Source organism: Sinocyclocheilus anshuiensis, unplaced genomic scaffold (assembly GCF_001515605.1).
Source record: "Sinocyclocheilus anshuiensis isolate Anshui unplaced genomic scaffold, SAMN03320099.WGS_v1.1 scaffold43, whole genome shotgun sequence".
Classification (NCBI taxonomy): domain Eukaryota; kingdom Metazoa; phylum Chordata; class Actinopteri; order Cypriniformes; family Cyprinidae; genus Sinocyclocheilus; species Sinocyclocheilus anshuiensis.
The window spans coordinates 1013638-1039781 of record NW_015549580.1 but is presented as its reverse complement, the minus strand read 5'-3'; the positions used below and the strand labels follow the sequence as shown (position 1 = coordinate 1039781).

Here is a 26144-nt window from a genome sequence, read left to right as displayed (position 1 = left end):
TCAAAATTCAAGAGCTTGTCATGACAAAATGATAAATAAATAAATAATATATGTTTTTATTAGTACCTAAACATGCTTTAACAAGAACATTTTTCTTTAAGCCATGAAGATATTTTGTAAATTTCCTACCATAAATATATAAAAAACTTCATTTTTGATAAGTAATATGCATTGCTAAGGACTTAATTTGGACAAATTTAAAGGCGATTTTCTCAATATTTTGATTTTTTTTGCACCCTCAGATTCCAGATATTCAAATAGTTGTATCTTGGCCAAATATTGTCCTGTCCTAACAAACCACATCTACATTGACTACATCAATGGAAAGATTATTTATTCAGATGATGTATAAATCTCAATTTCGAAAAATTGACATTTAAGACTGGTTTTGTGGTCCAGGGTCACATATTAATATTTACTTCTCGTGACAATTATGTAACCAAAATTTCCCCTTTTTAAATAATTGCTAAAATAATTTTGCTAATTGCTAAATAGCTCCTTAGAAAAATAATAAGAAACATCCATTAATTAATGATTTGTGAATATAGTTTCTTCATAACCATACAAAAATGATTTGCTGTAACGTGCTAGAAAGATAATCTGTACATTACGTTAAAGCACATGTTGGAGTCACACACTGCTTGCTTATGTAATGAACCAAATGTATGTATATGCCCTTGAAAATTATCTAGAACTGTGGAGTAGACAGAGTATAAAAGGTGGGTCTTAAAACCTTCAGAACACCACTTAGCAGCTTCAACATGAAGGCTCTCATTCTTCTGGCTCTGTTCGCTGTGGCTTGTAAGTAAACGGGGCAGGGAGAATTTAGACTGGAATTAAAATAGATCACTTAAGGTTTTTGGGGTTTTCTAAACAGAAATTCATCATCAGAATATACTTTGAATCTATTTTAATTCCAAGTGGTTACTGCTCTGTTCAATTATTTTTGTAAAATATGTGATGTGACAATAAAACTATGTTTTCCCAGACGCCGCTCCTCTGGATGAGGATGATAAGATCGTCGGCGGATTTGAGTGTACTAAGAATGGTGTTCAATACCAGGTTTCCCTGAACAGTGGCTACCACTTTTGCGGTGGCTCTCTGATCACCAACCGATGGGTTGTGTCTGCTGCTCACTGTTACAAGTCGTAAGTGAAATTCTTTTTTTCCCCCATGTGCATATATATTGGGAAGACTGGAACTATTTGTCACATGGGGAAGTTGTCAAAATAATTATATCTCAGTAACTATAAGGTTTTGAATTCAGACGCACAAAGTTCTTTAGATTTGAATTAATAATATTTTTGTTTAATGATTTTTACTATATAATGAAGGAAGATATTCCTTAAGGTATTTTATGTTATAAATTGTTTGGTGCTTCTTTTTTTAACCCTTTAAATGTCCCTGAAAGCTATTAAAAAAAACAAAAACAAATGTAAGGCAAGTTCCCACTACATTCAAATGTTTGAAGTCAGTAAGATTTTTTCAAAATAAATTAATACTTTTATTTAGCAAGGATGTATTATATTTATAAAAAGGTGACAGTAAAGACACTGATTATGTTCCAATAGATTTCTATTTCAAATAAATGCTGTGATTTTGAACATTCTATTCATCAAAGAATCCTGAAAAAAAGTTCCCACAAAAATATTAAGCAGCACAACTGTTTTGAAAATTGATAATAATAACAATGTTTCTTGAGCACCAAATCAGCAAATTAAAATGATTTCTGAAGAATCATGTGACACTGAAGACTGGAGTAACAACTGCTTAAAATTCAGCTTACTGACTGCAAATGTTTGAACAGTAGTGTACAGAGTGTGACAATATGCCCTGCTATTGGGATAGAAATGTTCAGTAGCTTTATTGTAGTCAAGATTCTAACATATGTATCTAAATAAAAATGAAATGCAGAAAGATGTTAAAAGTAATTGAACTTACTTGTCTCTATTCTCAGACGTGTCCAGGTGCGTCTGGGTGAGCACAACATTGACGTCACTGAGGGCACCGAGCAGTTCATCAACTCCGAAACAGTCATTAGACACCCCAGTTACAACAGCAATACTCTGGACAATGATGTCATGCTGATCAAGCTGGCCAGCACCGCCACTCTGAACAGCTACGTTCAGACCATTTCTCTGCCTTCAAGCTGTGCTTCATCTGGTACCAACTGCCTGATCTCTGGATGGGGAAACATGAGCGCCTCCGGAAGTGCGTACTTCATGCATAACACTTTGTGCATAAATCATTAGGCAATGTTAGAATAACACAGTGAACTCATGCAAACTCACCTAGTGGGCACTTGATGTTTTCCTAGGCAACTACCCCAGCCGTCTGATGTGCCTGTGGGCTCCTATCCTGAGTGACACTACCTGCAGAAATGCCTACCCTGGTCAGATCACCTCCAACATGTTCTGTGCTGGCTTTATGGAGGGAGGCAAGGACTCCTGCCAGGTAAGATCACTGCTAGTTACAGCGTTAATGTCATGCTAATAGATATAAACATCCTTTTTTTGTTTAAAGCAATTATTGACTTATTTGAAACACTTCTGCTTTGCAGGGTGACTCTGGTGGCCCAGTGGTGTGCAACAACCAGCTGCAGGGTATTGTGTCCTGGGGTTACGGCTGTGCCCAGAAGAACAAACCTGGTGTCTATGCCAAGGTCTGCAACTTCACCACCTGGATCAGAAACACCATCAACTCCAACTAAGCTCCCACAGTCTTTTTGAGGCCATAATCATGGCATGTTGCTATATCAGTTGGCAAACCAAAATAAACATCTAAGTACAAACATTGAAGATGTTTCACAGTATTATTCATAATTTTTAATATAAGCAGAAGTTCTATGAGATATGTTTCACTATTAATTAAACACCATTAATTTAGTTTTGAATCCAAACCGTTATACAAGTAGTATGTGGTGAAATATTAAAACCTCTTTGCTAAATGACATTATTTTTTTGGGAAAATGTCCTAATGCCATCTTTGAACATCCTTGACAATTTTCTCTTAACGAATAAGACATGAACAATGTCAGACAAGATGTTTAATCTGTTAACAGCAACATCTTCCAATAAAATTTAAATTACAGCACCAACACTAACAGATATCTAACTCAACAACAGGATCGCTAAATAAAACAATACTGTCCATAACAGGACATTTCTATTTGAATTATATATATATATATATATAAACAAAATTGGGTGTCAGCACATTAGTAATGTTGATATTACATGAAAAACAAATATTCATATACACTAAACATTTTCACAAGTTTCACAAGTATGTGATTCCCATACAAATGTTCATCACACACTCACTGAAAAAAAAGAGAAAATTTACAGAATATTCATATTTCTCCTCTGGCATGTTCCAAGTAATGTCCATGCAGTTCTATAAGGTTGGAAAAACAAGCATTACATTCAGTGCAAATTAAGTTGGCAGTTTTGTCTTCTGCCTTCAATATGGACGGTGATTGTCTTGAACCATTTAATTCTTCAATTGCTGAAAAACTGTCCTTAGTGTGTTTTTTAACCATTTGCCCCTCATTACTCTGAGAATTAGTTGTGGTGGTGCTTGGGGCTTCAGTGTTTCGTTTTGGCTTTTGTGATGGATGTGAGGTTGAGGGACTAAAGTGTGACAACCGACGAGGCATTTCTCCTTCATTTGAATGGGGGAACGAGAGGGGCTTCTCTTGCATTTGATTATCATAAATGCTGTAATCATAGCATTGATGCTGGAGATGGTGAGATCGACGTTCCTCAGTCATAAGTAGCTGGCCTTTCATTGCTTTTGAGCCTTTATCTACAGGCTTGTGGTGGAGCTGATGGTGGAAAAGCAAGTCCAAGTTCTCAAAACTGGCACTGCATGCACCGCATTCATAAGGATGCACAGCAGACTGCGGATCAATTGTGTAATGCGTCCCCATCGGATCATTTGTGCAGTGAACAACTCCATGTCGCTTAAGAATAATCGCACTTTCAAAACCTTTTCCACAAATATCACAAATAAAGGGCATCGTTGAGCGGTGCCACTCTTGCTGGTGATTCCTCAACTTTTGTGCATTTGAGAACGTGTGAGGACAGAAGGGACAAGCGTGAGCATTAAGTTCTGGATGCTTCTGCAGATGTTCATTGTACAGTCCCACAAATCGAAACCCTTGACCGCACTTGGGACAAAAAAAGCGCCCTCTTTTCTGTCTATGCAGCCGCTGATGAATCCAAAATTTGGTCCAGTTTTTAAACATCCTGTTGCAATCAATACATGTAAAGCTTTGACCCCGTGAATGAGTGAGCATATGGGCTCTCAGCCTTCCTAAGTGCTGGAATATTCGTCCGCATTGTGGGCAGAAGTACTTTCTTGGATCTGATTTCTGGTGAGTACTGTTCAGTTGAGTTACGAAATAGCTGGATTTGATGGGCTGACTGACTGAATAAAGGTTATTCTGAGAGTCATAAACAGTGGTGGCCATGACCTGAAGTGGGCAAGCAAGTAAAGAGGAGCATTTTTTGAGCTTCCTCGGAAAGGAAAAATCTTTTGGAGGAGATTTTACTGGACTTGCACGCCGCATTTTTTGAGGAGTTCTTCTTTTCAAAGAGCTTTTGGGTTGTAATCTGCGAGGGGAACTGTAACCAGAAGACTTTGCTTTTGTAAGCCGCATGGAAATGCAATGCTTGTTGTGAGTATGTAGATCTGAGAGAAGACTAAACGTCTGCTTGCAGCGGTCACAACTGTAACGCTGGGTATTAGTGTGTCCTTGCAAATGTAATTCATACTCATCTCTGGTGCCAAAGCACTTTTTGCAAAGGTGACACCTGAAGCGGATAACACCTTCAAATTCCATATCTTTCAACGTGGTATGTGGGTGTTTTTTACCCTCACAAGTGTGCACTTTTAATGGCCCAATCTGAGAAAATCCCTTACCACATTTTGTACATAAGAAAGGTTTAATGGACCAATGTACTCTCTCATGGACACGTGCAGTGCACGCTTGAGTAAATGATTTGCCGCACACCTTACAAGAGTATGGTTTTTCTCCACTGTGAATACGAAGATGGATTTTGAGGACAGACTTGTAGCAAAAGAATTTGCCACAGATCGGACATGTATGGGGTTTCCCTTTCCCTCTTCCTCGCCCCCTCCTCCTTTTAGGGGTGATTTGATTACTATGACAGTCACTTTTCAGTTTGTCAGTCATGATTACTTTGTTCTCATCCACAATTTTCTCAGGTGTGGCTCTATCTTGGTATCTGTGCGCGTGTTTCCTACTTTTGAATTTATGGACTTTGCTGTGGGATCGAAGGTTGGAGAGTTGAGCGAAGGTTTTGCCACAATCCTGGCAGGTGAAGGGCTTCTCACCTGTGTGGACACGCAGATGAATGATATACGCAGAGGCATGATTGAAAGGGCGTCCGCAATATTCACATTTGATCATCTGTTTTTCTTTGCGTGGCCGTCCGCGAGAAAAGGAAGGATAGCCACGTTTGCTTTCTGTGATTTCCATACTGCTTGCCTCAGCATTGGCTTCGGTCGAAGGTATTTGGTTATTATTCTCTGAATTTGCCTCCTGTGTTTTCTCAGGTAAATAATCTACAAAGGCATCATCCAATGTTAAATTTTTTGCGTTTAATGAGTCAGAAGGCAAGGGTCCTTGATTTTCAGTGTCAGAAACGTTCACATCTGCAGTGTCTTCATGGATTTTTTTGTCAGAACATTCTTCGCATTGGCTCTTACTTTTATTAGGGCAGGATGTATCACAGACAGCTTCCTCAGATGTTTGGACAGTTGAGTAATTCCTGTCAGACTCTCTTTCAGACTGACTACTTGAGATTTCATCTGTTGTAACAGACATCTGAGTGTCGATTTGTGGTTCATTTAATTCTTCATTAAGCAGCAGTGATTTTGGTTCATTATCTGTGGTGCTGGAAAGACCATGAGAATTTGTCTCACGGTTATCCGAATATTTCTGTGCATCCATATCAGCCTTGTTGACAGGGGTAAAATCAGAGTTTAATTGCTGTGGAAATGTATCTACATCTGCTTCACAGGAGCCTTTTTCTCTCTCTTTTTGCTCAGCATTACAGGGCAAGGAGTTGGGTAGGACATTAGTGGCTACAGGCGACGGTTCCTCCACACTTCTGTTCTGGGAACTTAATGCCAGACCTTTTGAAATTAATTCCCCCATTCCTCTCTTCACTGATTGTTCCTTGGTATAGGCCTCATCAGAGTTTTTTTCTTGCTTCTTGGCCTCTCCATCAAGCATGATGTACGAATTGCCTGCTGGTGCCTGAGTTTCCCCCAACTCAAGCTGAAACTAAACAGAGGGGGAAAAGAATCAAAGATAAGACAACCTCTTATAAGATATATTGCATCTAATGCTAAGCAGCTGCTTCACCTGTTATCCAAGTGGAGAGATTAATTTATTAATATAGATAGGTGTAGTACATAATTCAGAAAGTACATAACAATAAACAGCATCAAGATAAACATACAAAACAGTTTTACAAAAGAATATTATCATATATGTACATATATGTGATCATAATGTAAACATGGTTGATATACATTTACATTTATTGCCACATAATTTTGACTTTATTGGTATATTTTTAAAAAGCTGTTACCCATGTACAAGAATTTGTATTGGGGTGAAATAGTATCGCTGTATTATGATTTTTTATTATTTATGTTAAAATATCCATAAATGCATATTGTCAGTAATAGCCAAATGTAGAATTTTCATAATAATAATGAGTAGCTGAATACTTCATGGTTATTTTTTATAGATGCGTTTATGTTTCACATGTTTCTATCATTCCGCCAGTGGTTAATTCAAAGAACCGGTTCATAAGAGTCATTCGTTAGTGAATCGAACTACAAAAAAAATAAATAAAAATTAATTAATAAAAAAATACAGAAGGGTTCTCTATTCATTGCCTCTGTATTTGTTAGTTCTTATCCAGTAGTTTGATTTCATGATGTTCAATTCAGACTGCAAACGCACTTCAACTCGGGTAAAAATGTTTTTCCCGTGCCGCAGTAGATAGCGGCAGAGTGATGGCGCTCTGCATAGGCCATTCCTGCCATCAACAATGCACGTTTCTGTAATGCTTTATGCATGCTCTGTTACAGTGAGCCCTGCATCTATCAACACAGCACAACCTGTCCTTTAAGATTGAGTTTATTCTGAAAAGCGAAATGTGCGTATTTATACATATCGGGATTAATGTGTATGTGGGTTAATTCAACGCTACCCGACGCTGGACCTATAGAATCAACATTTCAAAACCTCAAAATTTATTTTTAAGAACACCACTTATGCAAAATTGCCCATTGTTTGCTCGACTGCATAAAATTAGATCCTGCCTTTATCTTGTAGAAAGTACATGAGAAAAAAGCTAAACAAAGCAAGGCAGTATACACTAACCTTTCATGCTCTTTCTTTTTAGCACCAATGAACTCTACGGTTTAGGACTAAACAAACGGAGTTTCCGTTTCCGTTTCCGTTTCCGATAAAAGCCTCTTCGACATGATCTTTCTGGATGTGTTGCTGTGTGAAGGCAATCGCCCAATTTGCAAATAAATAAATGTTAAATCATTCTAGTTGACTGCATTTAGCATTTAACGCGCAACATGTATGTCATACCATCAATTGCATATAAAGACTGGGTATGGGTATGAATTTTATTCGGTTTTATTAACAGTTAAAAAATCCATTAAAATGTTTCAGAAAACAGTGTTTTGACACCGCACAAGTTAAACAAAAATTACAACTGCAAAAATGGGTTAAAATTAAATATGAACTTATACATGAAAGCATGAATTTATAAATGAAAAATATGAAACCATAAATGATAAGCCATTAAACTTACTGTGCATGTCAAGACAACGGGAAGATTAGGGCTGATGTGATGCTGCATTACATTTACACAGAAATGAGCATCATGTCGATTCATTAACAGGCATCACAAACTAACAATGAACAATATTTACATAATGTATTAATCAGTTAATGTAAAATTATAAATATAATTGTTAATTGTTTGTTCCGAATACATATAATGAATCAATATTAATTTACACTTGTGTTAAAAATGTACTAGTATATATAAATGAATATTATCCTTGCAAAATGTAAAAATATTGTTCATTGTTTTTTATGTTTGCTATTGCATTAACTAATTTAACATATAGAAACTTGTAAACAGTTGCCGAAATAATCTTTACACAAGCACTACAAACTCCTACCACATATGATAGTTGAAAAACAATTCTGACATTTTTGTCTCTCCCAAGGCTTTGTATCAGATGCAAATTTAATTTGTTGACTGAGCTTCCTGTCTTTAGCAATTAATGCATTTATTCGTTCAGTCCTCCATCAGTTGTAGTACTTAATCAGCTCACCAAATCAATCTTCATCATTTAGATTTGTCCAGCCAGTTTTACTATTACTAGCAACATTTAGCACAGTATAACGCACTCAAAGTTTAATCTTAAATGAACATGTGTGCATGACCACACCTGTTACTGATCTACGGGAGACTTGGAAAGGCGTCACTATTGTGTTTATTGATGCAATGCAGGACATGTTTACATCACAATGTATTTACAGTTCACTAACAATACACATTGGCTACCTTAAAAAACAGCCATCAACTGTTCTATTTTACATTTATACAGTGCATTCACCAAAAATCTTTCTGTTTGTATTGGAAAAAAACAACAACTATTCAATAGATGAATTAAATTAAGGCAACATCAATGAAATACAGAGGAAGCTGAACAATGATATTAACAAGACAAAAAACAAACAAACTGTTACACTACTGATCAGATATGAATCTTTTTAGCTATTCAATTTTGTTTTACTATAATGCTATAATGTACTTAACAGGTGCTGCCTTATGACTTCTTTTTCAACATTTCAACATTTTGATTGCATACCCAGCAATAAAGGCAAGCAGCAGATCCACCTTTTATGAATGCATGGACACCGTTCACAGGAAAGGTATCGGTTTCTGCTCTAGAGCATCTTCTGTGTCATTATTTGTTGTTGTTGGTGGTGGTGGTAGTGGTGTAGTTTCAGGCACTGGCCCTAATATGCGATGAACCCTCCTCCTATGATTTTTAAGGGACACTACGTCAGGATAGCTGCGCTGGCAAATCTGACACTTGTATAGATTGTGTTGAGTGATTCCCCTCGACAGCTCAAGACCTTCCACTATACGATGGACCCTCCTTCTGTGGTTTCGGAGGGACTGTTCATCTGGATAGCTGCGTGGGCAAATGTGACACTGAAACTGATTGGGAGTGATGTTTTGCTCAATTCCCTTTGATGGCAGAAACACACCACCCACAATATGATGCACTCTTCTTCTGTGGTTTTTCAAGGATTTTATGTTAGGATAGGAGCGGTCACATATCTGACACTGAAACGGTCCAGAACGGACTGGTTCCACGGTTCCCAGATTAGTTTGTTTTGGCTGTTTAGGCCGATGAACTTTCCTCAAGTGATCCTTCAGGGATTGAAGCTTTGGATAATAGCGAAGGCAAATGTGACATTGAAATGGAGTAGATGGATTGGTTTGTGCACCTGCTTGGTGCAACTGTTCCTGTGCATTCTCCGCTGGCATCATTCTGCTGTTGACTCTATGAACGTTTCTTTTATGCTCCTCGAGTGCCTGAGGGGTTGGATAGTTCTGGTCACAAATCTGACATGTCAAGACGGATTGCCTGCTGTGTGAGACCAGGTGTCTCTTGAGCCCATCTAGACAACTGAACCAACGCACACACACCGGGCACCGAATCGGTTTAAATGCAGGTTTACAGGTATTGCTTTGAATGTGAACTTTAAGCGTCAATGGGCTTTGGAATGTTGTACCACAACGAGAGCAGGTGTGTTTCTTCTGACCTGCAGTATCGCCAGTACAACGCAACCGTATGTGTCTTGACAAGGAACTGCGGAGACTGAACTTCTTTTTGCATTTATGGCAAGTCAATGTCTCAGGAAATGGCCTCTGGTTCAAATGTTGAGGTGCCAAGAGTGCAGGCGGTTGTGCCTTTATGTTATGTTTAGAAGAACCTGAAGACTGTTGCGGCCGAGTCGGAGCGTGTGATGGTAACGCTTGGGAAAATGAATGAGGTTTTTGCTGGGAAGCTCTTTGCTCACTTGTAGAGCTTTGAGATTGGTTGTGCAATTGCTGATGTGCCTCGAAGTCCATCCACGACTGCAAGTTCTCACCACAGTGTGGACAAATATAGGACTCCTGCGCATGCTGTTGCAGATGTTCGAAGAGAAGTCGTGGACACGTGAATGAGGCTCCGCATTCGCACGTCACTCTTCTTGGAAGCACAGATGGAAGTGACATAATACCCCAGTTTCTGTTGCTGCTAGTATTCTGAGTGCTTTCTTGTCGGACTGTTTGGTTTTCCATAGATGGTGACAGGACGAATAAGTTTTCCTGAGCTGCAGGTGTTTTAGGCTCCACAGTTCTGTTACTTACTGCTGAATTAGTGTTTGTTGCATGGCACTTCTTTCGATGGATATTCATATTGTCTTTGCGGCTAAAGAACTTACCACAATTAGGACATGGAAACCTTTTAATTGGCCCAGCCATAGATGATGTAACATTTTGCGGCTTTAACTTTCTTGTCCCGCAAATCTTCAGGTGCTCCTTTAGAGTAAATACGCGGGAATAGCTTCTCTGGCACCCGTTGCAAACAAACCGCTTCAAGCCTTTATTAGTCACATGCACCTGAAAGCCATTACTAGGTACAGCTGACATTTCCTTGTCCTCACGAGGCTCTACAATGACAACATCCTCACCTTCATCACAGTCGTCTCTAGCCAGGTCTGTCAAATCGTCCTCATCCGAGTCCTTCTGATCCACATCTATTAGTACATCAATTTCAGCATCATCCAAAGGCATGGTCCACTGCTTTTCAACCAATTTATCTCTTTCCTCTTGTTTTATTCCAACCATGTCGGCTGGTACTCCAACAGAGTTTTCAGTTGATTCAGTTGGTTTGGAGTTAGAAACACTGGCAAAGATGGACTCAAGGGTTTCTGTGGGATTCAACTGATCCTTCAGCTGCATCTTCAACCCAATCTGATCTTTCTTGCCAATAGGAAGTTCTATGTTCTGTTCCTCAATCTTTATCGGCTCTGTGCCTACGCCAATATTTTTATGCTGTGTTGACATTTGATTTGTTTTTGAGTTTGGGACAGCTCTATTGCACTCCTCCAAGTTTTGGAGTTTGACATTACCGCAGGTGCCTACAGTGGCCGAGGATTTCAGAGAAGCTTTACATGGACAGTTGTGCTTTTTGAGGCTGCGCATCCGTGTGTATCCACGCTTGCATAAAGAACAGTAGAACATTTTTTCTGCCTCTTGAGCTGTAGGGCTGATTGGTTTCAGAGACATTTTTCCCATCAAAGGTTGATGGTTTCTAGAAAATCCATCAGAGCAGACATGGCTTTCGGGGACGGAGATTATAGTTATCACAAATTGTTGACAACAAAGACAAAATTTAACTCTTTCTTTTTTATGCAGGGCATGATGCATTATCAAGGTGTCTATGTCCTGGAAAACCCTACGGCAGAGTCTGCACTGATGTCTGCCTTCCACGTTGTCCCGGCCAAAAAGTTTTTGCCGAGTCTCAAGAACCACCACAGGACAGAGAGTTTGCGTCACGGATATAATCTTGCCCTTCTTAGGCAACATTTTTGCAGTTTTCACACCGACCACTGTGTCTTTTTTAATCTTTGATTGATTCTCCAGTGGCTTGGGTTTTGATATCGTCATGGTGATCGCAGATTGCATTGGTGCTCTTGGTGAAGCTTTTCTGGGGGGCAAGTTCCTCTGTTTCATTTGGATGGGTTGTCTATGACTCATGTAGGCAGATGCTAGCATCTTCAGGATTGATTTCTTATTAAATGCAGCTGAATCTTCGCCAGATTCTGGTGATTTCTCATGGTCTTGCACAGAATGGTTTACCACGTTGGAGGTTTTTAAAGCATCACTGTCCTTCTCAGGTAACTGCACTTGCTCTTCGGTCACAGGGTGGGATTCAGATGGCTTCAAGATGTTGCTGTCCACATCTGCAGTGGATTCATTCTCCTTGATGTCAGTGTTTGAAGTAGGAGGTGGACTTTGTGCAAGGGGTTTTTCATTTGAATGGGATGGTGAAAGACTGTGAAAAACTTGGTCTGAGACAGGACGGCTGGAGTCTGTTTTGCCATCTGGCACAACTGGAATACTCTCCAAATCTGATTTGACCTCGTTTTCTGAACCATGTTTCTTTTTGTGGTCCTCAAGAGCTGTAAAACCACTAAACTCCTCGCCACAGTCACATATGTAGGTGTGGGCTGGAGATGCTGGAGTGGGCAACATTATACAGTGGTGTTTTTCAAGGAGATCTTTGCTCGCAAAAAAGCTTCCACAGCTGACACAAGTAGGTAGTGCTGATTCTGGCTGTTGAGAGATTTCACTTGCATGAGACGGCTGGTGCACCAGGAGTGATGCCAAACTGTGAAAAGTAGCTGAGCATGCCACACAGCTGTATGTTTTAGGACTTCCAGTAGAACTTGTTTCTTGAAGTCCAAGCATTTTGTAGGCGCCAGATGATTCCTCTGCCAATGTTAAATGTAATAAATGTTACCAACCTCTTTGTAATTTTTTAGTATCTCCTAAAAAAGAAAGCAAACAAACAACATTAGTGGCATAGCAAATGTTCAAATGTTTTCAATTCAGAAATAAATCATAAAATGTTATATTTACATATGCTGTCATGTTTAGGGCCCTATGAGCTAGAGCTGTGCAATTAATCAAAATACAGTTTAGATTTCGGCCTCCAACGATTATTAAAATACAATAATCGCGATAAAACAAATATTGCACCCCATTCCGCCCCTTTCCAGCTGTGCGCTTTTGCTCCTCCATAAAAGCTCAATTTCACGTGCAAATCAGTAAAATCTTGTTAACATGACTATCGCAAAATGGAACATGCTTTATTTATTAAAGTTTATTCGATTTATTCATGTTTTTAAAAAGCACAAAAGAGAACTTGTGCTGTTCCTCAAGAGGCTTTTTGTGCATGCGCTCAGAGACGGAACAGAACACAGACGTGTAAAGTCAACTTTTAGCTTAAGGTGCGTGCCTAAACGGTCAAATACATGCGAAAATGTGTCAAAATGTGGCACTTGTTGATTATTCACATAAACCCTCGTTGCTTATGTAATAAGTGAACGTAAACAGTTGAGAATGAAAATACATGCGTAACAGTAAAGTGGATCTCTTAAAGTGGCGGCAGGCTAATATTCCTGCTGGGCTGTGTGCTTAATATTAATCAAACAACAAAAGACAAAGACAAAATCACTCACTGCTCTTGACTGAAGGACTTTTGCAGCTTTAATAAGAAACAAAGGAAGCTGAATTCTTACAGTGAAGTACAGTATCCTGTTTCATTTTACATTAAATTATTCAATTTCTGTAGTAGGCTGTTAGCTGAATACTTCAGACTTGCATAAAAAACTTAAACACAGATAATGACCATTTAATTATTTTCAATAACTTTTGAGGACTTTTATTTGTTTTTTACTAATATTAGTTACCCTAGTATTCTGCAGTGGTATTGAGAATTGTGAAATTTCTCTAAATCTCTACATGTCTCTAAAATAGATGTCATAGCAACTTTATTTACAGAAAACATATATTTGATATATATCGCTATCTTTAAATAAATTACTTGTATAAAGTTTTGGTCATGTGGCCCACTCATAATCGTGTTAAATAATTGTTATTAAAATATTGACCAAAATTATCGTGATTATGATTTTTGCCATAATCGAGCAGCCCTACTATGAGCACTGTCAGGTAAGTTATTCTAAAAAGTAATTAACAGTGTAATTATATTACTGTACTAAATACTTTCTCTAAAAAGTATTGCATTACTTACTACTAGTTACTTTTAAAATCCCATATCAACTTCTACCTTAAACAATAGAAGGACAGATATGAAACTGCTCTTTTAATTATTTAAAATAAATAATATAAAATTCCATACATTATTCTAACCAAAGTATTTAATAGGAGAAGGTTACGTTAAAAACTTTGATGGTCAATCCACTATTATTTCATATTGAATTGTTCTATAATCTACCCCTGATAGCACTCGTACATCATGGAGATGTCTGCATTTACATCTGAGTGTTTGCACATCTGCAATACCTCTAGGCTATAGGACGTTTCATATCAAATGTCAAATAGATGGTTTGAAGTTGATGTTGATGTTTATGATTTAGAATGTATGTAAAACTGACATCTTAAAAGACGTCTATCAGATGTTTGTACATAGCAGATGCTTTCCAGATGAAGCGATCTTTAACAAACATCTTGCAGATGTACGTGTGCTATCTGGGACAGTATTTAGAAGTAACTGTAATTAAATTACAGAAAAATTAAGAGTAATCCATTACTTTACTTTTTCAAGGGTAACGTAATTAAATGAATTAAACAAACACTGCCTATGAGTTCAGTGATGTTTCAAAACAAAAGACAATTCTGTAATGCAGTCCTAAAAACTGAATTACCTTTGTACTGTGTAATTTTATATTTGGGTACATTTTGGATGAAATAAAAAAATAAATAAACTAGCATTAAAAACAAACTCTTCACTCTATTTTCTAGGACGAGTAAAGCACAATATTCAATACAGTAACAAAATGAATTGTTTTAAATTATTGTTATTAATATTATTATTATTTAAACAACACATAACAACAAATGTGATGTTTAAATACTGAACATTTCTTGATGTATGACATTAGGGGAACGTAATAATATGTTTAAAAGCGTCTTTCATCTGGAATTTATTTTAAGTACTTTTTACTTTGTGTAAAACCATCATAAATACAAAGATAGCCTTTCGAAAAACTTGGCAACCGTGATTATAACTGTATACTTGGTCAAAAAGCGGAAATCTTTTCAAATCACGTACCGCATGCAACCAATCACATACAACTGTGAGTGAGCGAGTGAGTTCATGCATATTTAAATAAGAAAACTAATTTCTCCTTAGAAAACTCAGCTGTTTTCTAAAATTGCTGCACCGCTTTCGTTTTTAAGTTGTGTTAAAGTATTCGTTATACACAGCCTACGTTTCAAATGTAGCAACAATAGAGGCAGAAAAAAGCAAGCCTGCTCATGCTTACCGATTATGATAGGCCTTACCGTTGCACTTCACTAAAACGTTTAAATAAACGCCGTTTCACAACAATTAAAACGCAACACCAGGGTAATCTAAAGATTAATCGTCATTTAGTTTTAGTCGAAAGTATAAAAAAGCGTGAATAGAATCTAACAAATGCTAATAACAAGCATCGCAATGGATGCTGCAGATTTAGAATGCTCTACAGATATACACAGATAGAACTATACAATTAGCCTGCAACATCTCAACGCTGAATTACACCTCTTTACAAAATCAAACGCGCTTTGTGGCTAATTCTTCTTGGGGGATACAGTGCATGCGGAACGTCATTCGTGTGCTGCACAAGGGAATTGAATGACAAAAACAGCAGCTAAGGGCTGTATGCACGAAATAACAACGAACCATAACAAGTACCTCAAACTGTTACTGGCTTGCACTCACCTTGGGAAAGTACAATTTGCAAACTTGCATGATTTTAATGAAATACGTTATTTATTTTCAATCGAATGGCGGTATATATTTTGCACCCAGTTTCTGTAGAGACGTGTAATTCCCGCCGTTCACTATAGAGGGCAGTATCTCTGAGCGCTCGCTCCCATTCTTCTTCTTCTTCTTTTGATGTTTTATGGCGGTTGGCAAACCAGCTTTTGGTGCATATTCCGCCACCTACTGGGATGGAGTGTGAGGCGACGATATCAAGGAAAATGCTAATTAAAAAAATAAAAAAAAATCCTTCTTACCTATATTTTATTATATACATTTGTTCTTTTCAGAAAATTAATAAGAGCTTTATAACCTTTATGAGAACTGTTTAACACATTCTGTAATGTCATAGAATTAATGCCGGCAGATTTTAATTCCTCTTTTAACTGAGACAGCAAAAATCATCTGGCCCAGAACTCTCATAAGTTTTGGGCCAAATCCACATAACGGACTTGGGCCGGTGTCTTTTGGCACAACGGGCCAATACCGGCACACATCCGTTTTTTTCTTCATCTGGACCAGCACTGGGCCAGCTCCGTACCAGATGTGGGTTCCTTTATGCTGATTTGGCCCATACGCGGGCCAGATCTGGTCCAACTTTGTTCTGGATATGGTCCAGTACTGTACTGGATTCAGACCAGCTCATTTTCTGGAAACACGCTCATGAACACATACGCATTAGTATATTTATCTCGAATTTTAAGCATATATATTTTATATATTTTATTGTCTTATGCTACTGCTACTTTTCCTGTTAAGTTTTAACATGAAGCTTTTAGACAACAAAAAGTTGCAAGTACTGATTTAGATGTATAAACAATTACTGTAATTTTTACACTTTTACAGTAAAATACCACCTGCTATGCAGTGTTAGTGCTATCTTAGCAGCTACTACTTCACTGTACACATAAATTGGGCAGAGAATAAAACTGGAAAGAGAAAATTCGACATATTCAAGGCCTCTGTCTTTTGATTCACCTTCCATTTATTTTAGCACATAAAAACAAATGCACAAAACAATGCAAAAACAGTGGTACAAAAGCTTTGAATAGTGATACAAGAACAATTTATCTCGTAACTTTTGTAAATGCTTATTTGTAAAATATATTTTAAAGAGCATTTTGGAATAGGTACTTGTAGATTTAATATTCATCAGCCAAAAATGTGGTCTTCAGCAGAAAAAAGGCAGGGAAAGTTGGCAAAGAAATAAAAAAAATAAAATAAAATAATCTAAACAAAATAACTTCACATGATGAACCATAAACACCACAAAGAACCAAACAGGACAGGTAGGAATGCGCTGGTATTACAAACCGCTACAGACATGCAGTTTAATTCCCAGGCATCTGCAAGCAAAAGACCAAGAAGAAAGCTGTTAGTTTTGTTTAGAGCCAGACTTTTGGCTGACTGTAAATGGACTATACATATTATATAAAAAATAAAATCTAGCACAACAAATAAATGAAAGTTCAAAGAGGTCCGGTCTCTGTATTTCCTTCCCAACGGAGGTCCAGACAATACATTTGACCCTGAGCGCATGTGGTGTGTATCGCTCCATAGTTTTACATTTAATCTGTAGAAATGATTGAATGGCCCAATTAGGTCCTGCGGTCTGGATGAAACCAAGCCGGGGTCCGGAACTACAGTCAGAAGGTCCTACAGGCAAAAAGTATTGGCAGTGACATAAATTGTGTGTGCTTTGCAAAGTTTGCTGCTTAAGCTGTTGTGGTTCATTCACATTGGTTCTAGATTATTGTGTAGAGTCATCAGATGCATTTTAAATAATTGCTAAAAGCTTCATTGGCCAAAAAACATGAACTTTTCTCAAAAAAAACAAATGTCACTGTTTTTTGATCCTGACACAAAATGGCCAGCTAACATTAATTGACTAATTATATCAGCAGCACATGTGAAAGTGTGAATGAGTACTAGTCAGGTAAAATCACTATCATACTAATTAGATTGTAAGAGGAGACTGATTGCTATAAAAGGAGGGAAGAAGTGCTTCCAATCATTGTTCTTGTTAGCAATGGTTACCTCCAAAGAGACACGTGCAGCCATCATTGCTTTGCATCAAAATGGCCTCACATGCAAGAAAATTGCTACAAAGAATATGAGTCAGCTACAGAATCGTGTCACCAGCAGTGCAGAGCTTGCTCAGGAATGGCAGCAGGTTGGTGTGAGAGCATCTGCACGCACAGTGAGGCCAAGACTTTTGGACAACGGCCTGGTGTCAAGAAGGGCAGCAAAGAAGCCACTTATCTCCAAGAAAAACGTCAAGGACAGACTGAAATTCTACAGGAAGTACAAGGATTGGACAGCAGAAGACTGGTGCAAAGTTATTTTCTCTGATGAAGCTCCCTTCTGACTGTTTGGGACATCTGGAAAATCAATTGTTCGGAGAAGAAAAGGTGAACGCTACCATGAGTCCTGTGACTTGCCAACAGAGAAGCATCCAAAGATCATCCATGTGTGGGGTTGCTTTTCAACCAAGGGAGTGGGCTCTCTCATAATTCTGCCCAAAAACACTGCCATGAATAAAGAATGGTATTTCAACGTCCTGCAAGAGCGACTTCTTCCAACGATCCATGAGCAATTTGGTGATGATCTGTGCATTTTCCAGCATGATGGAGCACCATGTCACAAAGCAAGAGTGATAAAGAAGTGGCTCGAAGATCATTACATTGAAATTTTGGATCCGTGGCCAGACAACTCCCCGGATCTCAGTCCCATAGAGAACCTGTGGTCAGTCCTCAAAAGGCGAATGGACAAGCAGAAGCCCAAAAATTGTGATCAACTCCAAGAAATAATAAGGCAAAAATGGATGGCCAGCAGTCAGGATTTGGTCCAGAAGCTAATATCCAATATGCCAGAGCAAATTGCAGAGGTTATGAAGAACAAGGGTCAACACTGTAAATATTGAATCATTAAATTTTTTTGCCAATAAAAGCCTTTAAAACTTAGGATATGCTTGTCATTGTTTTTCAGTATACCATAGAAACGTAGAAAAACAAATCGACAAATATTGAAGCAGCAAACACAAAATTTATGTCACTGCCAATACTTTTGGCCATGACTGTTGAGTCTGCCATTTGAATACCACTGTTCTGTACGTTTGTCTTTACGTTAAAACAGTTAATAGTCATGTAACTATCCCACTGAATGAGGAATCTAGACAAGCCTCATAGCAGTCATACAAGTCTCTATACTATTGCTGCGGATAGTCATCCCTGATCTGGTGGAGACTTTTATGTGTACTGCATCTTTCAATTTATGAGGTCAGCCACTGTTGCTTACTGTAATGTTACACTGATGGAAAAACAGTAAAACACAACCTGTCACTGTGCATCTTCTGAAACTTACCTCAGTTAATGCCTCTTTGGCTCTTGCACGTTCTTTCCGGCCGCCGCCACGGTCAGAGGCAAGATCGAACCAACGGATGTTGTGAGAATCTATTTCACTATCTGTTGCACTGGTAAAACACTGGTTATTCCTTACAGCTCCTGTTGAGAAAAAAAAATGTGCAATAAACATCTCCAACATCCCTGGACTAATTACTGTTTTAGATTAATCAAAATCAGATGTCACAAAAGAAGTTTATGGTTTATGGTGTTTATGTATTTTTGTTTGATGGGACTGAATAACAAATATAAGAAATGAATAAAACCAAATAATAGTATTTTGGCCATATATATCATTTAGGTTGTAGAGATGGTTTAAGGAAGGTGTTTTCAACTCAACGCCTTGGTATTATGCCATACTTACTGATCAGCAAACTTCTTGTTTGCATTTCCTTAAAGCACTTCTTCCCATTGACTCCCTTCCAGTTTATCTGTTTGGCTACTGCATCGGAGAAAACACTTGAGAGTATGTTCCACGTTACTTTTTTGGTGTTTTGTCCCCCGATGCCACCCAGCGCAGATATCTGACAAGACAAAATGCATTATTCTATTTTCTGTTTAGATTAAACATCTCAAAATATATGACAGCAGTAAATACAATATAGCCACATAGAAAAGTTCTACAGCAATCATGACATAGCTTAAAAAAAAAAAAAAACATACCATGTTTTGTTTAGCCTGTGCGTTTCTTGAATCTTTAAGCCACTCCTCAAACTCCTCAACTTCAGGCATAGTGGCCAGTGGGATACTGATGTGATGAGGCATTTCAGCCACAGGAGTCTCTGTCCCCAGTCGTGCAGAAAGATTATTGACAGCAGCAGCAAGCTGCATTTGTTGTTCCTTCACATGTTCCAATAACGTTAGGATGTGCAGCTGAGCAGCTACAAAATATGAGGTAAGAAAGCATTTAATGACTGAAAATACAAAGTTCTCTCAATGCGTATAATGTTAAAATTGGATAATCACAGAAAGTTACCAGAGCAAGGAATAGGTCCAGTGCCTGTATTCCCCAGTCTAAATGTGGGCCTAAAGGAATGCTCATTTGACAGAAACATGGCAGAGATCTGGTCCATAGAGCTCGATGGCATGTGAGAAGAAGACCTAGCAGCTGGAGGCTCTGTGACCAGAGAGAGGCAAGATGAACTCATTGTTTTTGTCCATAGTTGATCACTTTGATAAGCAATGCTTGTAAGCATACAATTATTAAGTACCTGTGTAACCATCTTCAGGATGCGTCAGATCTGGAACATGTCCAACAGAGGAGTGGCGTAGAGGACTGGAAGGCGTACTAGATGTATTAAAGGGGACAGGTGGTGCTGCGAAACATGAAAATGACAATATTTTTAAGTGAACAATATATAACATTATATAATTAAGTGTCATACTAATAAATCCTTCAAGTTTACGATGAAAAATGTCCAGCTGAGACCTTTTAGGTCTGCTGAGCTGCATCAGTCCCATAGAAGTAACTTGACTTAATACAGTTATGTTAATGGTACAACTAAACAGTTAGATATTAACAAAAACATTGCTTTCAAAATGTTTCTATGGAAAAACAGGAATATATCATTAAAAGAAGATGATCCAGCCAGCCTCAGGTCTAGCAGTGGTCTCGCAAAAGTTTGTCTTCTTTCCCTAGATGGTACATCAGGTGTAGGTGGAGGAAGAGGAGGCACTGGACAAAGAGAGACATTGTTGTATCTCCTCTTGACACCACCCTCTGGCTCACTGTCAGAGTCTGTTTCACCAAACATTTCTGTACATATCTATATATTTGTTATTTACATATCTACATCTTTCACACTGTATATCTAAAAATTAGGGTTTTTTTTGCAGGAGGGTGATTCTATAATTGCAGGTACATTTGGTGTCCGAAGTCATTATTTTTTTCTGCTTTTTTTTTTTCAAATGGTTATATTTTTAATTATTTTAATAATTTGTTACTTATTGTTATGAATTACAAGATGTTACAGCCAATAACAATATAATATTTGTGTAAAAAGTGTCTTAAATAGCTCAAAATCATGATTTATTGTTGTCCGAATGAGTCAGTGCATTTTTTCCATCATGTATCATTGTGTAATCAAAATATTTTATTGTATTTTCTTTTTGTAATATTTCATTCATTTTATTTATAAAAGCCCTAAATACTAATTTACTTAATTCTACATGATGACACTTTCCCTCACTGGATAAGATCTGAAGCATGAAAAGTCTGTGTGCTCTCTCTGAGAAAATATTTTAATCTAAAAAGTTCTTATTCCATCAGTTATTTTGAAGAACATCAACACTGTTGCCACAATATCAAAAGGAATGATTTTGCTAGCAATTTTGCTAGATTTTGCATTTATGCTAGCAAGTGGAGTTTTTGGCAAAAATAAAATAAAATTGTCAATTCTGTTACCGTCAAACTCTGTTACCAAGGTAGAGTAACAATGCTGACAATAGTGTAACAGAATTGACAGTCCACCAGATAATTATGTCAATTCTGTTACTTTACAATTCTGTTACTTAAAGGGTCAACTCTGTTTATGAACTATTTTCACAAATAAAACTATACAACTGTTGTTTAAAATCTCAAACATTATTGAGATATGATGCACCCTTATATTTCAACAACATTTCTTTTTTTTTTACTGGATATCGTATACAATACATTTTCAGATGAAAAATATTTGCTCCAAGCGGACAATTCTGTGAAGACATAGGTATTTTATTTTTAAGGTATGCCTAGGTGAAATATTATCTCAGTTCCAAATGTTGGAATGTAAGGACTGTTTGTCTAATGATACAAGAAGGATTTTTCCTTTTATGATTTATTGTTATTTCTACACATTGCCTAATTTGTCCTATACAGAGTTGACAAACAATACCATAAAGACATCAGTTTTTTTCATTAAAAGTAAACAAAAAAAAAGTAAGTAACTTGTGTTTGGCAAGCACTGAATTATTAAAATCGAATATGTTTTCAATAAGATACTGGAAAGAATTTCTGTTAGTGAACAGTTTTTTTCTTAACTTTATGAAATGCCAAATGTATCTCCAATTATAGAATCACCCAGGAGGTCTTAGCTACCTTTAACCTTAATTAAAGGCATTCATATTAACCTTTAATGACAGCCTCTCTCTAACATCACAATGCAGCAAACTTCAACCGTTTAAATTAATAGAGACAGTTCAAATGAGTCTCTTACACATAATGACCGACTTCTGGACAGTCTTCATGTTAGCATACCCTCTGAGTCTGAACACATAGGAGTTAGCTAACATCACGATTAAATAAAGAGCAAAAAACTCCCAGCCTTTTCAGTTAACGACTACACAACAAAATCAATATGAAATTACAGTTTGACCACACAGTGTGACTTACCTTTGTGAAGATTTTGAGGTAGGATACTGTGACTGCCTTTTCAACTCCAGAAAAATCCGCGCACTCGGTTCAAATGGTGCGGCGGTGTTACGAGATTTTTGGTTTCCGAGATTTTCGGTTTCAGTGGGCGGAGCATACATGCATATTCATGAGTTTCCCGGATATGCGACTGGAATCAAGTGGAACTGAGAATTCCAGTTCACGCTCCTTGTATCTCAGCAGGTTTAATGGAATATATATATTTTTAAAAAGGTAAATATATTTACAGTGTTGCACAAACTACATTTGTTTATAATTTTGTAACAGTTAATAATGTTTTATTTTATTCACTGTAATAAAAACATTATAAACTGTTACGAAATGATGAACAAATGTAGTTTAGGCATAGGTTTGTGCAACACTGTAAATATATTTACCTTTTTTAAAATATTCCATTAAACAAAAAAAAATTGTGATGCCTACATTTTGCAGTGTGAACCGCAAAATATCTTTGACGTTCTGAACTCGCTCTGGACTCGAAAAACACACGCGCTCGTTTCGGACGCGGCCCGGATCCGCTCTGACTGCTACAGTAGTTCCCGCCCACTGAAACCGAGCCCGTGCTGGATCTGTGTTAGAGCACTGAAACCGAGCCCGGGCTGGATCTGTGTTAGAGCACTGAAACGGATGTGACTGTAACGCGGATTTGCCGGTTTGAAAACGGATCCGGCGCAGAGTCAGCTGCTGTCTGGGCATCCTCTGGCAATAAATGATAACACCACCATATCAGTGGCCTAATAAACATTTTGCAACCTACACTGACGTTATTCTGTGTCATCTGTTCTTTGACCATGTGTTGCACTGTACTTGGATGATACACAATGATGATCATTGATAAAAATGCATGGTCAATTCTGTAATGTCATAGAATTAATGCCGTCAGATTTTAATTCCTCTTTTAACTGTATTCTTTCCCTTTCATATGCCCTACAGTTAATCAGCACATGCTCTACAGTTTCTGGAAGTCCACAATGATTACATTGACCAGATTCATGTCTTCCTATCATCTGGAGTGATTTATTAAGAGTAGAGTGTCCAATTCTCAATCGAGAATCATCCCTTCTATTACCAAAAGCAGTTCTTACGTGGCCTACTTGTTTATTTATATTATACAAATGTCACCCTTTGTTACCTTTATCCCATCTCTCTTGCCATATCTTTCTGAAATTCTGATTTACTCAAGGGTACCACTCAGTATACTTGTGAGTGCAGAATATGGATCTGAACAGATTATACCACTGTTGTTGTTTGGATTTCTTCCACCCACTGTAAAGCTATCTGAATAGCGATCATCTCTGCTGCATATACTGATATATCATTAGCAGTTCTTTTTGCAGATTTATATTTAAAGTGAGGACTATACATGGCAGCACTTGTACGCCCAGTTTCTGGGTTTTTAGAACCATCTGTATAAATTTGTAAAAATTGAAAGTAATGACTATCTAAATGCTGCTGCACTATTGTCTCTTTTGGAACATATTTCTTGTTTTCATTTATTAAATTAAATATTTGCAAATCAACTGTTGGCATAGAAAAAAGCCAAAGTGGATATACTGGCAGAGCCACCATGGGGCTAATATCGATATTACTGATACCTATTTGTTGAGCCTGCTTGCCTGTCCAGCTAAAGCTATTCAGATATGTCTGCTCATATTCCCAGCAGCTCTCCAATATTTTTTTTACTGGATGATTGGTAAAATGACCTTTAATACCAGTCCAATATACCATTTTAAGCTGAATTTCACGAATGTCTAGTGGTGTTTCACCCATTTCTACCTGCAAAGCTGTCACAGGATTGGATCTAAACGCTCCACAACATATTCTAAGGGCTTGGTTTTGAATCACCTCTATCCAAGTTGCTCACTCCCATTCCCCACATGTAAGGTTTAAATATACTGCCATCAACTGGTGTGAGGGACCGGTCCGATTTACCCCCCAGAAACAGACCTACACCTTTCTCATTAAATACAAATATTACTAATTCATAGTTTTCATTCACGTGACTGGCTCGAAGACCTGGCTGGCAAAACATCAATAGAACTGCAGCACAAGCCTGTCGATTTTCGATCTGTTCCAATCCAAAAATAATTTAGATTAGGCCTACCCCTCAAAAGAATAAAACAAAGATATGTGAACAAAATTCCAGTTTTGGCCATTAGCAATCCATATAAATCACCAGCCGCAATATTTCAATCACTAAAAACAGTGGTAGGCCTACATTCTAAAACGTTTAATGTGAAAACACTAAAGTGCCTTTAAAACAGTAAAAAGATCAAATTCAGTACACACCTAATTGATGAGGCATGCATGCTTTGATTCAGGCAAGCAATTGAGCATGAACGCAATGCGCTAAATTGTTAAGCGTCTTCTTTATCATGGTTTATGGGAAAACATTTAATATTAAACTTTGCGCATTGTGTTTATATTCTGGGTTCTTCTGCTTGCCTGTACAAAGTATGCATCATCATTGAGGTAATTTGGCCTTTAAATATCACTGTCTTACTACAGCCATCATGGCCAAAAGTTTTGGCAGTGACATCAATATGTATTGTATGAATTGCCCTTACTCTGAAATAAAAAATACGGGGTGTCTATTTACATTTAGTTAAAAGTGGCTGTAGATTATCAGCTTCAGTGGCGCAGATGGATAAGTGCGTGCCCTTGGCTTTTTGATGCGATTGACCTGGGTTCGATCCCACATTTTGCCGAATTTTTTTTTCCCCTCCCTTTTCAAATCTCGCTTTGCACTTCTCGGCCACCGTATCATTGGCCAAAAAATGAACTTTTCACAAAAAAACAAATTTCACAGTTTTTTTATCCCGACACAAAATGACCAGCTAACATTAATTGACTAATCATATCAGCAGCACATGTGAAAGTGTGAATGAGTACTAGTCAGGTAAAATCACTATCGTACTAATTAGATTGTACGAGCAGACCAATTGCTATAAAAGGAGGGAAGAAGCGCTTACAATCGTGTTCTTGTTAGCAATAGTTACCTCCAAAGAAACACGTGCAGCCATCATCGCTTTGCATCAAAATGGCCTCACATGCAAGGAAATTGCTACAAAGAATATTGCACCTGAAAGAACCATTTACCATTGAAGAGGTTGCTGATAGGAAGCAGCAGGGCTGAACTAGGCTTCTCCTTCAACCAAAAAAACAGCTACTTTGTTCTAAAACAGAGCAACCAGTTTATATTTGATTTCACTATAACTATTGATGATCATGTGGTGGTTCCATAAACACATTTCTTCATTGGCTATATGGTTAACATGGAATGGTATGGAAAACAGTAAAATAATGATGCAGAAATATTATCTACGTATATTGTGTTTTGTAGAGGTCAACAAAACATGAGTATCATGCAGTGCCTTTGTGTTAGAACTTCCTTAGTATTATTAAGTTATTCATACAATGACAATCATAAATATCACTGTTTTAAGTCAAACTGATCTTGAGATATCTTCTGGCCATTGTTTAGAATCAGCCATTATTGTCAACTCAAGATATATCTGGTCAGTTATCAATTTATAAGAACCATTGGGGGAACCATAATATTTTCTTAAATCAATTAAATTAAAAATAAATGAAACGCAAAAATAAAGTAACCGATGATAGAGGTTTCACTTTTAATG

The 26144-nt window shown here is 37.5% G+C and overlaps 4 protein-coding genes across 6 annotated transcripts; 1 reads left to right on the top strand and 3 right to left on the bottom strand.

The window, feature by feature from the left end:
* Positions 1-757: 757 nt before the first annotated feature.
* Positions 758-2798, top strand: LOC107657672 (trypsin-3-like). The gene is made up of 5 exons (XM_016445851.1): positions 758-801; positions 989-1148; positions 1958-2211; positions 2318-2454; positions 2561-2798. Exons 1-5 carry the CDS (start codon positions 762-764, stop codon positions 2708-2710), a joined length of 741 nt encoding a protein of 246 aa, XP_016301337.1. The 5' UTR covers positions 758-761; the 3' UTR covers positions 2711-2798.
* Positions 2799-3184: 386 nt separating this feature from the next.
* LOC107657671 (zinc finger protein 43-like) lies at positions 3185-7498 on the bottom strand. Of its 2 annotated transcripts, XM_016445850.1 has the most exons (3): positions 7430-7498; positions 3707-6316; positions 3185-3676 (listed from the first exon to the last, which is right to left on the bottom strand). In XM_016445850.1, exons 2-3 carry the CDS (start codon positions 6263-6265, stop codon positions 3353-3355), a joined length of 2883 nt encoding a protein of 960 aa, XP_016301336.1. In that variant the 5' UTR covers positions 6266-6316; positions 7430-7498; the 3' UTR covers positions 3185-3352. The 2 variants fall into 2 exon arrangements, with proteins under 2 accessions (XP_016301336.1, XP_016301335.1); XM_016445849.1 differs by having other exon boundaries at positions 3185-6316.
* A 719-nt stretch (positions 7499-8217) lies between these two features.
* Positions 8218-15762, bottom strand: LOC107657670 (uncharacterized). 2 transcript variants are annotated; one of them, XM_016445846.1, is made up of 2 exons: positions 15655-15762; positions 8218-12691 (listed from the first exon to the last, which is right to left on the bottom strand). In XM_016445846.1, the coding sequence occupies exon 2, from the start codon at positions 12609-12611 to the stop codon at positions 9000-9002; it is 3612 nt and encodes a 1203-aa protein (XP_016301332.1). In that variant the 5' UTR covers positions 12612-12691; positions 15655-15762; the 3' UTR covers positions 8218-8999. The 2 variants fall into 2 exon arrangements, with proteins under 2 accessions (XP_016301332.1, XP_016301333.1); XM_016445847.1 differs by lacking the exon at positions 15655-15762 and adding an exon at positions 15215-15236.
* Positions 15763-16833: 1071 nt separating this feature from the next.
* Positions 16834-22719, bottom strand: LOC107657617 (uncharacterized). The gene is made up of 7 exons (XM_016445772.1): positions 22468-22719; positions 20309-20413; positions 20074-20214; positions 19761-19978; positions 19462-19621; positions 19060-19199; positions 16834-17042 (listed from the first exon to the last, which is right to left on the bottom strand). Exons 3-7 carry the CDS (start codon positions 20183-20185, stop codon positions 17028-17030), a joined length of 645 nt encoding a protein of 214 aa, XP_016301258.1. The 5' UTR covers positions 20186-20214; positions 20309-20413; positions 22468-22719; the 3' UTR covers positions 16834-17027.
* Positions 22720-26144: the final 3425 nt, after the last annotated feature.